The 15182-nt window shown below is 43.3% G+C and overlaps 1 protein-coding gene across 1 annotated transcript in view; it reads left to right on the top strand.

Moving 5' to 3' along the window:
* The window catches only part of LOC135547567 (receptor tyrosine-protein kinase erbB-4-like), a 638243-nt gene that overhangs the window by 564362 nt on the left and 58699 nt on the right, over positions 1 to 15182 (top strand). Inside the window, exons 19-20 of the mRNA XM_064976681.1 lie at positions 5861 to 5983; positions 7595 to 7693. Of these exons, the coding sequence (XP_064832753.1) occupies positions 5861 to 5983; positions 7595 to 7693 (222 nt within the window). The remainder of the gene's footprint in view (positions 1 to 5860; positions 5984 to 7594; positions 7694 to 15182) is intronic.

Raw genomic sequence — 15182 nt, 5'->3', positions numbered from 1 at the left:
ACAAATGTAGTCCACTATACAATAAATAGGCTGCCATTTTGGATGCATCCCCATGCTACACCCTGGTCAAAACTAGTGTACTATGTAGGGAATAGTGGACCATGACACAGCCCAATCAGGCAGGAGGGTGGGGAGCAGAGTGCAGATCTCTCATCCCCTCAAAACATCCATCTTAATGAATATCCCAGCCTGCCTTGCTCCACTCCCTGCCACGCGACCCCAACCAGGAAGTGTTCTGTCTGCATTTGGAACTCTTAATGAAATATCAAGAGCATTGTCTCCCCCCTCTCCCTTGTCTGATCAGAACGAATGGATAGGATAGAGAGGAGATGGGTAAGTCCCTAATGGCACCTTATTACAGGACAGAACCACTGTCAGGTCTGCAAACAGCACCAGTACTGCACATGTGATAGGAGATATATGATATTAGTAATAACGACGACTGTGAAATAACATTAACAGGCAGCCTATCATTCAGTTTCACTTTAATTGAGTTTCACTATACTAGCCATGTTTTGGGTTCATATTTTAGTCCCATTCAGTTCTGTAGCTACTAGGTACATACTGTGAGATGCCTGATGAGTACAGTTGAAGTCGATAGTTTACATACACTTAGGTTGGAGTCATTAAAACTTGTTTTTCAACCACTCCACAAATGTCTTGTTAACAAACTATAGCTTTGGCAAGTCGGTTAGGACATCTACTTTGTGTGTGACACAAGTCATTTCCAGTGTGTCAAGTCACAATTCCAGTGTGTCAGAAGTTTACATAAACTAAGTTGACTGTGCCTTCATCTCGTAGAGATGAACGTACTTTGGTGCAAAAAGTGCAAATCAATCCCAGAACAACAGCAAAGGACCTTGTGAAGATGCTGGAGGAAACAGGTACAAAAGTATCTATATCCACAGTAAAACTAATCCTATATCAACATAACCTGAAAGGCCGCTCAGCAAGAAGCCACTGCTCCAAAACCGCAATAAAAAAGCCAGACTACGGTTTGAAACTGCACATGGGGACAAAGATACTTTTTGGAGAAATGTCCTCTGGTCTGATGAAACAAAAATAGAACTGTTTGGCCATAATAACCATTGTTATGTATGGAGTAAAAAGGTGGAGTCTTGCAAGCCGAAGAATACCATCCCAACTGTGAAGCAAAGACTGGTGCACTTCACAAAATAGATGGCATCATGAGGTAGGAAAACAACGTGGATATATTGAAGCAACATCTCAAGACATCAGTCAGGAAGTTAAAACTTGGTCGCAAATGGGTCTTCCAAATGGACAATGACCCCAAGCATACTTCCAAAGTTGTGGAAAAATGGCTTAAGGACAACAATGTCAAGGTATTGGAGTGACCATCACAAAGCCTTGACCTCAGTCCTATAGAACACTTGTGAGCAGAACTGAAAAAGTGTGAGCGAGCAAGAAGCCTACAAACCTGACTCAGTTACACAAGCTCTGTCAGGAGGAATGGTCCAAAATTCATCCAAATTATTGTGGGAAGCTTGCGGAAGGCTGCCCGAAATGTTTAAAAGTTTAAATAAATAATTCTCTCTACTATTATTCTGACATTTCACATTCTTAAAATAAAGTGTTGATCCTAACTAACCTAAGACAGGGAATTGTTACTATGATTAAGTGTCAGGAATTGTGAAAAACTGAGTTTAAATGTATTTGGCAAAGGTGTATGTAAACTTCTGACTTCAAGTGTATGTGTCCTGTTCTATTGCTAATGTTGAGGGCGGTATAGCGCTAGCTCACTCTGAGCGCTGCCTGCAGAGAGGACAGACAGACATTCACTCAATCACCGTGTAGGAGAAGAGAGTAGGGGATGGGAGGAAAGGAGAGAAGAGGAGAAGAGAGTACTCTGTGTTAACATACAGTAGGTTCAGGTTCCATTAAAGCTCTCAACACCACATAGTGTAGTGAAAAAGCCTGGATGTACTGCACTCTAAAAAATGCTGGATTAAAAGCAACCCAATTTGGGTTATTTGGTAACCCATTACTGAGTAAATATTGAACAGAACATACATTGGGTTATTTTGACCCAGCCAGTTCGGTTGTTGGGATGACCCAAATATGGGTTAATTTATCCTTTAATATGGTATTTTTTTACAGTCACCCTGCATTGACCTAAAAGCTGGGGTCTTTTTTAATTTACCCATACCTAATTTACTGTAGTATTGTCTGGGGCACTACATGTGCCTGCCTCTTACACAAAATACTCATAATTTAAAAAAAATTGCTTGACTAGCCACCTCTAATTACCTGGCTCCACCTTCACCTTTGTTTAAGAAACTCAATATCTTGTCTATTTTCGACATTAATGCATGCCAGTTATGTATTTTCATCGACAAATACTCATGCATCCCAGACAGTTGTCATGTCTTTGGCTATGCCGGATTAAGTGATATGACATGCTATTCTATAAAATCATTTCTCCGTAATTAATATTACCTGATTGAGCTAATCATGTAAAGGTAATTAACTAGAGAGTCGGGGCACCACAAAATACTATTTATAGAGCTGTTATCTTCTGAATAAACTCTTAAAGACCTAGTCATATTTTACATCAATAGCAGTCAATATTAATCGTCACCTTAATTCAGTCTCATCTGAAAGTTGCAAATTCTTGGTTATATTCACGAACCCTGGCTAACAAGTTGAGTCAGCGATACAAAATTGGGTTTAAATATTTATTTACTAAATACCTAACTAATCACACAGAATTACACAAAGACATAATTAATCATAACTTGATTACAAATTATGTCATCAAGGAAAACGTCCCTAGTGGGCGGAACAGATATGACAGCTGGTTACACAAAAGAAAAGGGCTGGGTTTTGAGTGAAAGAGCGGGAAGACTGAGGACCAAAGGAAGAAGCTGTGCTATCGTAAATAAAGTATCTTATGCATTCTTAATTACCACCCATTTGGAAAAGGAAAATGCAATAAATATTTACTCTGAGCTGCACTTCGGTAGGTTGGTGGTAGATGGAAGCCCGTGTTGCCAAACCGAGTCCTTTGTCCTTTGATGAATGTCTCTGGTGGTCAATCGGATACGTTGTAGTAACGTCCTTGTGTGATAGACGGGATACTCTGTTTGTTCCTTCCTAACCCTCGTTTGCAGCTGCTGTTGCTAACTCAATGGCTAGGAGGTATCGCTTCTGTAGTGAATAAGTGTTCAAAGTTCATACCATTCGCAACCAAAGCTCACGCTGATGTTGGCTTTGTTCTGTAGTTATTATCTGAACCATTCTGACATTGGACCATCGACCTCACTTCCTCGGAACAGGAGGCTATATTGTCGTCAAGGCTTGATATAGGAAGGGAGAGGAGGGCGTGTTTGAAATGTTTTATAGCCCATGTCCCTTCACATGGGTGGGCCAGTGATTGAGCAGAGCCCTAAACTTGTGAAACCCCAAATCTCACATTTTAGAAGCTAAAATCACATTTCATCCCATCACGAATAATTTGATATTCAAACATTTAAATTGAACAACAATTCCATGTGAATCCGATAACTCTAATGTGTAGACTTTCCACTGTAGTGTTTATGTCATCTTATCATTGATGAGAATGTCTCAGAATGTCTCAGATGACAAACGAACAGGTCGGATTACCAGAATATACTTAATTTCCCCCCACCTTCTGATGTTCCCAGAATCTCTATGTTAACCAAAGGGGTTTGCAAATGTAACATCACTAGGGTAGAGAGAGGAAAAAGGAGGGAGAGGTATTTATGACTGTCATAAACCTAACCCCAGCCCAACGTCATGACACAGTTTACCTTTCAATGGATTCTTCCAGGTTCATTCTGAAATCCATCTTTATAACACAAGACACTGTGATAACATTCACCCTCCTCACTGCCGCACCTCACATAGTCAATTCTCTCTCAGATACAGAGGTACCATACTCTGGAATTGCCAAACCCTCATCATCCCTCAATAATTTAAGCGTAGACTGGGGGTCAGTCTGATGAACCAAGCTACTCAGTAATCTCCTCCATATAGCCCAACTCACACTCACATCCACACATGCGCACACACATTTAAACAAAACATATACTGTTTAAAACAAATGTGATTGCCTATCAGTTCATTTGTACCGTTATCATTAGTAGGTTTTGTTGTCTGTTTCATCTAACTATTTTATTTTTGTACACATGTGTGGTATACTGTTTTTTGTGGTGTGGTTTTTATAGAAGCCCTTGGGCTACCAACCACACCTGCACACCGTATTTGTTGCTGTTGTTGTTGTGATAGCTATACAACAGAACATGAATGACATGTTTTCTCATGGGTGGCATGGGTGGCTAAAAAAAACTATCTGAAAGTCACACCCCTACTAAACTACGCCTCCCCCGTTTTACTCCAACTACATATCTCAATAACCCAGCCCCAATATCCCAGTAGTTTTTAAAGAACACAACAAACCTAATAACAACAAAGAACCCAACAAAGTGACCCAATGCCCCGCAACCCAGCAGTTGGGTCAACCAAACAACCCAGCATTTTTTAGAGTGTACCCTACAGTTACAGTGCCATCAAGTGATGGTGCACTAGGCTCTTTTCAAGTTGTTTCAATAATGACAAGATTGTAGCTTTTTCCACTGTACCTTACATTATTGCTCTCTCACACTCTCTCCATCCTCTTCTCCCCACTGTGCTGTCTTGGTTACCTACATACACACACACACACACACACACACACACACACACACACACACACACACACACACACACACAACTTCTTTCCTATTATTTTATTCAGTATAACCTGCATCGATGCAACCTTAGTGCTTTGACGTCAGTGATGTCAGATAGTGAGTAACAAACAGGGAATGACTCTACTCGTAGAGACTACTAGTAAATAGTAGTGTCCTAGTAGTCTTCCTCAGTTTTCAGCACCACAGATTAGAGGAGGTTGGTGGACAGCTCCCTCCTTGTCCTTGCTACCACACATTCAGCACCTCATATAATGGACAGCTCTCAGATGTCCAGGGTGACGGAGAGGTGACTGGATTTGTGTGACCCTCCACTCTCTTTTCCTGCCCCCTCTCTTTCCCCCTTTCCTCCCCTCTCACCTTCCATGCCCCTCCCTCTCCTCCCTATCCCTCTCCCCTTTCCTCTATCCTTTTTTTCCTCCCGCCCCCTCTCCTTCGCCACTCTGCTTCACTTTCTCTTTCCATACCCTCCTCATTCCCCATTCCCCCTCTCCTTAGCTCTAATGCAATACTGATTTAGAATTCCATTTAAATGAAGAACAGCTATTGTTTTTTAATCAGACAGCAGTGATGAGCCGGGGGGCATGGCCACAGCTGAGAGAAGGGAGCTGATTTACTCGTTCTCTCTTTCCCCTCTCTCTCTTTCTCTCTCTCCATTTCCCTCTCCCTCTCCCTCCCTCTCTCTTTCTTCCCTCCCTACCCTGTCTCGTTCTCTCTCTTTGCTCCGTCCCTTACTCTCTTTCTCTTTCTCTCCCCTATTTATCTTTCTTTTTCTTTCTTTCTCCCTTTATGTCTCACCCCTCCTTCTTGCTATTATCCTCTCTCTTTCACCATCTCTTCCCTCTATCACTCTCTCTCTCTTTCCCCTCCTCTTTCTCTCTCTCCCCGTCCTCTCGCTGCCTCTACTTCATTCTTCTCCACTTGAAAGATAATGAAACAACTACTCTCTCATACAATTTCTGTAAAGTTTAAAGAGTGCCATGCCCATGGGAGATGTGACTGGTTGGTTGCGTAATTGCTTGATGGATAGATTGGTTCATTGACTGGTTGATGGAGTGAGAAACTAACATATTGCAGATTGATTGATCGATGAATTGACTGATGAGTTGATTGATTGTGTCTCCCTACAGCTGGTGGAGCCACTAACACCTAGTGGTACAGCCCCTAACCAGGCCCAGCTCCGCATCCTCAAAGAGACTGAACTCAAGAGGGTCAAGATACTGGGCTCGGGGGCCTTCGGCACCGTCTACAAGGTATCAAATTATCACATACCACAATCACTTGATTTGGTCATTAGAAATTAGGAGGTGTTTAAAGGAGGAAGTACAGAGAGATGAGGGAGAGAGGACAGAGGGAGAAATGGACAGAGAGATGAGGGTGAGGGAGAGAGGACAGAGGGCGAAATGGACAGGGAGATAAGGGAGAGGGAGAGAGGACATAGGGAGAAATGGACAGAGAGATGAGGGAGAGAGGACAGAGGGAGAAATGGACCGAGAGCGGAGGGAGAGGGAGAGAGGACAGAGGGAGAAATGTACAGAGAGCGGAGGGAGAGGGAAAGAGGACAGAGGGAGAAATGGACAGAGAGATGAGGGAGAGAGGACAGAGGGAGAAATGGACAAAGAGATAAGGGAGAGAGAGAGGACAGAGGGAGAAATGGACAAAGAGATGAGAAAGAGAGGACAGAGGGAGAAATGGACAGAGAGATAAGGGAGAGAGGGAGAAATGGGCAGAGAGATGAGGGAGAGAGGACAGAGGGAGAAATGGACAGAGAGATGAGGGAGAGAGGACCGAGGGAGAAATGGGCAGAGAGATGAGGGAGAGAGAGAGAGGACAGAGGGAGAAATGGACAGAGAGATGAAGGAGAGAGGACAGAGGGAGAAATGGACCGAGAGCGGAGGGAGAGGGAGAGAGGACAGAGGGAGAAATGTACAGAGAGCGGAGGGAGAGGGAAAGAGGACAGAGGGAGAAATGGACAGAGAGATAAGGGAGAGAGAGAGAGAGGACATAGGGAGAAATGGACAGAGAGATGAGGGAGAGAGAGAGAGGACATTGGGAGAAATGGACAGAGAGATGAGGGAGAGAGAGAGAGGACAGAGGGAGAAATGGACAGAGAGCAGAGGGAGAGAGGACAGGGGGAGAAATGGACAGAGAGATGAGGGAGCGAGAGAGAGGACAGAGTGAGAAATGGACAGAGATGAGAGAGAGAGACCGACAGACGGACAGAGATATGTTTACTTGCTTTGGCAATGTAAACATATGTTTCCCATGCCAATAAAGCCCCTTAAATTGAACTGAGAGAGAGAGAGAATCCCATAGGCACATAGTAAGAATCGCATGCACATCCAGGTCAGGTATGCTGTTACGCAAGAGAGAGGAGAGCAAGCCATGTACTATGTCTCACAATATAGAGGTCTGAACTATGTATCACAGTGTAGAGGTGTGAACTATGTCTCACAGTGTAGAGGTCTGAACTATGTCTGACAGTGTAGAGGTCTGAACTATGTCTGACAGTGTAGAGGTCTGAACTATGTCTCACAGTGTAGAGGTCTGAACTATGTCTCACAGTGTAGAGGTCTGAACTATGTCTCACAGTGTAGAGGTCTGAACTATGTCTCACAGTGTAGACGTCTGAACAATGTATCAGAGTGTAGAGGTCTGAACTATGTCTCACAGTGTAGATTCAGCTGCCGTCAAAATCAGCTCTCCTTCCCCTTTTTAAACACATTTTTCCTGTTCCCTCCATCTAACTCACCTCTCCACCTCTCTCCTCTTCTGTCATCTCTTCTAACTCACTCCTCCTTTCTTCACCCTCTTCTACCCCTCTAACTTACCTTTCCTCTCCCCCCTCACCTCTTCTCCCTCAGGGTATCTGGGTCCCGGAGGGCGAGACTGTGAAGATCCCAGTGGCCATCAAGATCCTGAACGAGGCAACGGGACCGAAGGCCAACGTGGAGTTCATGGACGTGAGTGTTTTACTGGCTCCGTAGAGGCCCCATACAGTGCCTTCAGAAAGTATTCAGACACCTTGACTTTTTCACATTTTGTTAGGTTACAGCTTTATTCTAAAATTGTTTTTTTTTTATGGATGGGGGCGTGCTCCCTCTGCTGTCTTGTTGACGTTGAGGGAGAAGTTATTTTCCTGGCACCACTCCACCAGGGCCCTCCGCTCCTCCCTGTAGACTACTACTGTTGTTTCATCTGCAAACTTGATGATTGAATTGGAAGTGTGCATGGCCATGCAGTCATGGGTGAACCGGGAGTACTGGAGGGGGCTGAGCATGCACCCTTGTGGGGCCCCTGTGTTCAGGATCAACATAGTGGAGGTGTTGTTTCCCACCTTCACCACCTGGTGATGGCCCATCAGGAAGTCCAGGACTCAGTTGCACAGGGTGGGGTTCAGACCAAGGGCCCCAAACTTAATGATGATCTTGGAGGATACTATGGTGTTGAGTGCTGAGCTATAGTCAATTAACAACATTCTTACATAGGTATTCCTCTTGTCCAAATGGGATAGGGCAGTGTGCAATGTGATGGTGATTGCATCATCTGTGGATCTATTGGGGCGGTAAGCAAATTGAAGAGGGTCTAGGGTGTCAGGTAAGTGTATGGGACATGATCCTTAACTAGCCTCTTAAAGCACTTCATGATGACAGATGTGAGTGCTACGGGGCGATAGTCATGTAATTGTTTACTCCATGTGTAACACTGTGTTGTCTGTTCACACTGCTATGCTTTATCTTGGCCAGGTCGCAGTTGCAAATGAGAACTTGTTCTCAACTAGCCTACCTGGTTAAATAAATAAAATAAAATAAAAATATATATATATATTTTTTTCAGTTACCTTTGCTTTCTTGGGTACAGGAACAATGGTGAACATCTTGAAGCATGTGGGGACAGCAGACTGGGATAGGGAGATATTAAATATGTCCTTAAACATCCCAGCCATCTGGTCTGCACATGCTCTGAGGACATGGTTAGGGATGCCGTCTGGGTCGGCAGACTTGCTAGGATTAACACACTTAAATGTCTTACTCACATCAGCCATGGAGAACGAGAGCCCACAGTCTTCGGGAGCGTTCCGTGTTGGTGTTATCCTCAAAGCGGGCAAAGAAGGTGTTTAGCTTGTCCGTGAGAAAGATGTGGCTTGTTTTCCCTTTGTAATCCATGATTGTCTGGAGTACCTGCCACGTATGTCTCATGTCTGAACCACTGAATTGTGACTCCACTTTTTCAAGTTTTGCTTGATTGATTGACTTATGGAGGGCATAACTGCACTGTTTGCATTCGGTCATATTCCCTGTCACCTTGCCGTGGTTAAATGTGGTGGTTCATGCTATCATTTTTGCGTGAATGCTGCCATCTTTCCACAGTTTTTGGTTTGAGTAGGTTTTAATAGTCACAGTGGGAACAACATCCCCTATACACTTCCTGAAGAAGCCAAAAAATGCTGCAAAGTTGCTAAGGAGCTAGAAGCAGAGCTGCCATTTCTGTCGGCGCCATCTTACTGTTTCACAGTAAACAAATTAAGAACTAAATGTCAGCATGCTTAAAGGGAAGGGCACTCAACATGTATGGCACTTACACAAATGACTGATGATTGGCTGAAAGAAATGTATAATAAGAAGCTTGTGGGAACTGTTTTCTTACACTTCAGTGAAGCTTTTTACATTATCGATCATAATCTGCTTCTGGAAAAACGTATTTGTTATGGCGTTACATCCCCTGCTATATGGTGGATCGAGAGTTACCTGTCTAACAGAACACAGAGGGTGTTCTTTAATGGAAGCTCTCCAACAAAATCCAGGTAGAGTCGGGCATTCCCCAAGGCAGTTCTCTAGGCCCCTTACTTTTTTCAATCTTTACTAATGATCTGCCATTGGCTCTGAGTAAAGCCTGTGTGTCTATGCATGCTGATGACTCAACATTATATACGTCAGCTACCACAGTAAGTGAAACCACTGCAACACTTAACAAAAAGCTGGAGTCAGATTTAGAATTGGTGGCAAGTAATAATCTAGTGATAAATATAAAAAAAAAAACTTAAAGCATTGTATTTGGGACAAACCATTAACTAAACTCTAAACCCTGAACCTCATCTTGTAATGAATAATGTGGAAATTGAGAAATTTGAGGAAACTAAACTGCTTGGTGTAACCCTGTATTGTAAACTGGTCAAAAAATATTGATTGGGAGAGGTTTCAAATCAAATGTTATTTGTCACATGCACCAGTTACAACCGGTGTAGACTTTACCATGAAATACTGGTGAGCCCCTCCCAATGATGCAGAGTTTAAAAATAGTAACACGTCGGACCTTAATAATGTGCTGCTCTGCTCAAAGTAGAGGAGAGATTGACTGCATCACTACTTGTCTTTGTGAGAGGTATGGACATGTTGAAAGCACCGAGCTGTCTGTTCAAACAACAACTCAGACACCAATCCATAGCCCACAAGACATGACACCTGGTCTAGAACAGACTATGGGAAACGCACAGTACTACACAGAGACTACATGACGACATGGAACTCTATACCATATCAAGTTATTCATGCAAGCAGTAAAATCATTTAAAAAACAGATAAAAGTACACCTTATTGAACACCGTGGACTGTGAAGAGACACACAAACAGACACATACAGGCAAACACGCATACGCACTCAGATGCTGGCATACGCACTCTACACACACGTACATTGTAATATTGTATCATGGTGGTATTATACATTGTGTGTTATATATATACAGTGCATTCGGAAAATATTCAGACACGACTTTTTCCACATTTTGTTATGTTGCAGCCTTATTCTAAAATGGATTAAATCATTTTTTCCCCTCATCAATCTACACACAATACCCCACAATGATAAAGCAAGAACTGTTTTTTTTTTGTTGGGGGCAAATATATAAAATAAAATAAGCTGAAATATGACATTTACATAAGTATTCAGACCCTTTACTCAGTACTTTATTGAAGCACCTTTGGCAACGATTACAGCCTTGAGTCTTCTTGGGTATGACGCTACAAGCTTGGCACACTTGTATTTGGGGAATTTCTCCCATTCTTCTTTGCAGATCCTCTCAAGCTCTGTCAGGTAGAATGGGGATCGACGCTGCACAGCTATTTTCAGGTCTCTCCAGAGATGTTCATTTCGGGTTCAAGTCAGGGTTCTGGCTGGGCCACTCAAGGACATTGAGAGACTTGTCCCGAAGCCACTCCTGCGTTGTCTTGGCTGTGTGCTTAGGGTCGTTGTCCTGTTGGAAGGTTAACCTTCGGCTCAGTCTGAGGTCCTGAGCACTCTGGTGCAGGTTTTCATCAAGGATCCCTCTGTACCTAGCTGTTTTTGTTCTTGCTGTGACATGCACTGTCAACTGTGGGACCTTATATGTCCAATCAATTGAATTTACCATAGGTGGACTCCAATCAAGTTGTAGATGGATGATGGTCGGCCGTCATTGTAAATACAAATTTGTTCTTAAAACTGACTTGCCTAGTTAAATAAAGGTTAAATAAAAAAATGAAAGAAAGTGATCAATGGAAAGGATGTAGCTGATCTCAATTTCAAGGCTCATATCAAAGGGTCTGAATACTTATGTAAATAAAGTATTTCTGTTTTTATTTATAATACATTTGCACAAAGCTGTTTTTGCTTTGTCATTATGGGGTATTGTGTGTCGATTGATGTGGACATTCTTTGTGTTTAATCCATTTTAGAATAAGTCTGTATAGTAACAAAATGTGGGAAAAGTCAAGCGGTCTAAATACTTATCGAATGCATTGTATATAGTGTTGTAATGATGTTTTATGATGTACTGTTTTATTTATTTTAAAAAAAATGGTATGATGTGTTTGGACCCCAGGAAGAGTAGCTGCTGCTTTGGTAGGACCTAATGGGGATCCTGATAAAGACTAAATACAGGACACATAGGACTATGGCTGACAAATACAATTCCCCATCTATTCATAAAACATTCATCACTCATTTATTTCAAAAGGAACAATGTTAAAAGTTAAATGATGTTATCTACTAGGTTGGTAATGCAACGTTGGTGAAATCCCCCTCCCCCATTTACACTGGTGTTTTCATCTGTCTGTCGGTCTGACACTGCGTTTGTATTACAGCATGTTTGTATTTACATTTTTATCATCCTGCTTTGATGTGTGTGTACACATGTGTGTGCATGTACTTCATGTGGTGAGTGTGTGTGTGTGTGTTTGTGTGTGCAGTACGTAGCGCATGTCTTTGCGGGCAGTCTTGAGTGACGGACCTAGGAGGAGGCAGGCTGGGCCTTCCCCACAGTGTTTCAGCAGCTGAGCACCACGCTAATGAACTCTTCTCCCCTCGCTTCCTCCCTCGTCTATTTCTCTCCTCTCCTCCCTCTGTACTCTCCTCTTCTCTCCTCCTCTCATCTACTCTCTTCTCCCCTCCTCTCTTCCATTCTTCCCATGAGGAGCCAATGGTGCTCAGCAGACCTGGTTTCAAATACTATTTGAAATCTTTCAATCTTTTACTTGCTTTACCCTGCCAAGAGTGTACTATTGTATTGGTTAAATTGCAACAGGCCAGCGCAATTAGGCACAGTAATTGAAATTATTTTAAATGGTAGATGAAACCACGTCTTGCCCTAAGTCTCTCTGCTGGTGGGAAAGCCACCTCTCAGCTGGAGGACAGCATTGCGGAGGAGGGGGTAAGGAGGGGGGAGGAAGACCTTCAGATTTAATTGACTGAACAGGAGGGATCAACGTGGAGAGGTAGGGGAAGTGGAGTCTACATTCCAAATGCCTATTTACTATATACAGTAGTTCACTCCTTTAAAAGGTCATGCACTATTAAGGTAATAGAGTGCCATTTGGGAAGCAAACTTACACGGCTGGAGAGACAGACTTCAGAGCTGAAGCTTCAGACCAAGGATGCTTTTTAAGGAGCTGCCACCCTCTGCTCTCCTCCCACCACTCTCCTCCCCCTGCTCTCCTCCCTCTGTTCACCTCCCTTGCTCTCCTCCCTTTACACTCCTCCCCCCGCTCTCCTCCCTCTGCCCGCCTCTGTCCGTTCTTCCCCCTCCCTTTACTCTCCTCCCTTAGATCTTCTCCCTGAGTTCTCCTTCCGCCGCTCTCCTCCCTCCATCTTCCTCCCTCCGTACCCCTCCCTCTGCTCTCCTCCCGCCCTGACATGGAGGATATTGGAAGAGTCTGCACACAGCTTCTTCATTTAAACAGCAATCAAAACGCAGTGGCACATGTCTTGGACGAGGAGAGACACACGCAAACACACAAGGACACACACAGAGACACACACACACAGACGTGGAGATGGCCCCTGGCGAGGTTTGGCCAATGAGCAGCAGCCTTGTTCCCTCCTGCAGCTAGCAGCATAGCAGGAGGATGAATACTCATTAAGTTAACTGTCAACTCCGTGGTATTCTGGAAGTCAGTGTGTGTGTGTGTGTGTGTGTGTGTGTGTGTGTGTGTGTGTGTGTGTGTGTGTGTGTGTGTGTGTGTGTGTGTGTGTGTGTGTGTGTGTGTGTGTGTGTGTGTGTGTGTGAATGCCTGTGTGTGCTGCGGCATGGAGTTATTCCTTTTGAAGACCCAACCACAGCTCTGGGCCCTTCTTTATTACTGCAATATAAAAGCTAGTGGTCTAAACCTCCATTGTTTATGGAAATGGTGTACCTAGGTTTTGTTTTGTTAAATTGCTGTGATCCCATTGTATCTAGATCTGTATAAACACATAGAAACGGGCAATTGAACGTACACACAGACACACTGACACTCACATTCAAACTCACATTCATCAATGCTAACACTAATAGGCTGTACTGCTGGTGGCTGTGTGCACGTTTGTGAGTGCTAGTATGTACTGTATGTATCTTGAGAATTGGGTGATTACATTTTAATATTTTTCTTGATCTTACTTGTGCTGCTCATCAGTTAACCAAATGGAATAATGCATGATTTGAATGAGCTCAAAATACATTTCAGTCATAAGAGTTCCTTTACCCCCTGACATATCGAGAGCTTTGGGCTATAAGGTTCTATATTTAAAAATATTATTCTGAGGTCATTGGCTTTAAAGTCCAGGAGCAGATCATGGACCCTATCAGATACACTATACTGTATATACAAAAGTATGTGGACACCCCTTCAAATTAGTGGATCCATGCTATTTCAGCCAAACCCGTTGTTGACAGGTGTATAGAATCGAGCAGACAGCCATGCAATCTCCATAGACAAATATTGGCAGTAGATTGGCCTTACTGAAGACCTCAGTAACTTTCTAGGTGGCACCGTCATAGGATGCCACCTTTCCAACAAGTCAGTTCGTAAATGTTCTGCACTGCTAGAACTGACACGGTCAACTGTAAGCACTGTTATTGTGAAGTGCAAATATCTATGAGCAAAAACGGCTCAGCCACAAAGTGGTAGGCCACAAAAGCTCACAGAACAGGACAGCCGAGTGCTGAAGTGCGCAGGGCATAAAAATCTCCTGTCCTCGGTTGCAATGCTCACTACAGAGTTCCAAACTGCCTCTGGAAGCAACGTCACCACAATAACTGTTTGTTGGTGTTTTTCATGGTTTGGTTTAAACCCCTTAGTTCCAGTGAAAGGAAATCATAACGCTACAGCATAAAATTATATTCTTTCTAGACCATTCTGTGCTTCCAGCTCCGTTGAAACAGTTTGGGGATGAATTTGTGTGGAAGAACTTGACAGGCACGGAACCCTGACCTCTGCCTCATCGAACACCTTTTGGGATGAATTGGAATGCGGACTGTGATTAATGCCTAATTTCCCAACATCAATGCAAGTCCCCACAGCAATGTTCCAACATCTAGTGGAAAGCCTTCCCAGAAGAGTGGAGGCTGTTATGTCACCAAAAAGGGGACCAACTCCATATTAATGCCCATGATTTTGGAATGAGATGATCAGGTGTCCACACACTTTTGGTCATGTAGTATATTTATGTGTTGGTGTTGTAATTTAAGCAATAAGGCCAAGGGAGTGTGATATATGGCCAATATATCATGGCTAAGGGCTGTTCTTATGCACGACCCAATGTGGAGGGCCTGGATACAGCCCTTAGCTGTGGTTTATTTCCCATCTACCACAAACCCCCGAGGTGCCTAATTGTTATTATAAACTGGTTACCAATGTAATTAGATCAGCAAAAATACATGTTTTCTCATACCCGTGGTATACGGTCTGCATTACCATGGCTGTCAGCCAATCAGCATTCAGGGCTCGAACTACCCAGTTTATAATGTGTCATATACATGGGTTCTAACAAGAAAAAGTATACAATTTATACTCCCTGCATGTAAAAACCATGAAGACTGGCGGAAAGCCCCAAATGTAAGATGGTAATATCTATGTAAGTGGCACTTCACTATTTAGTATGGAATACGGCTGCGAGGATTTTTCTCCAATATTCACAACATATTGACACAATTACAAT

The sequence above is a fragment of the Oncorhynchus masou genome, chromosome 10 (genome assembly GCF_036934945.1).
Source record: "Oncorhynchus masou masou isolate Uvic2021 chromosome 10, UVic_Omas_1.1, whole genome shotgun sequence".
In the NCBI taxonomy this organism is placed as follows: Eukaryota; Metazoa; Chordata; class Actinopteri; order Salmoniformes; family Salmonidae; genus Oncorhynchus; species Oncorhynchus masou.
Note: the sequence above shows the minus strand (reverse complement) of the source record. Positions and strands in the feature narration are given on the sequence as shown.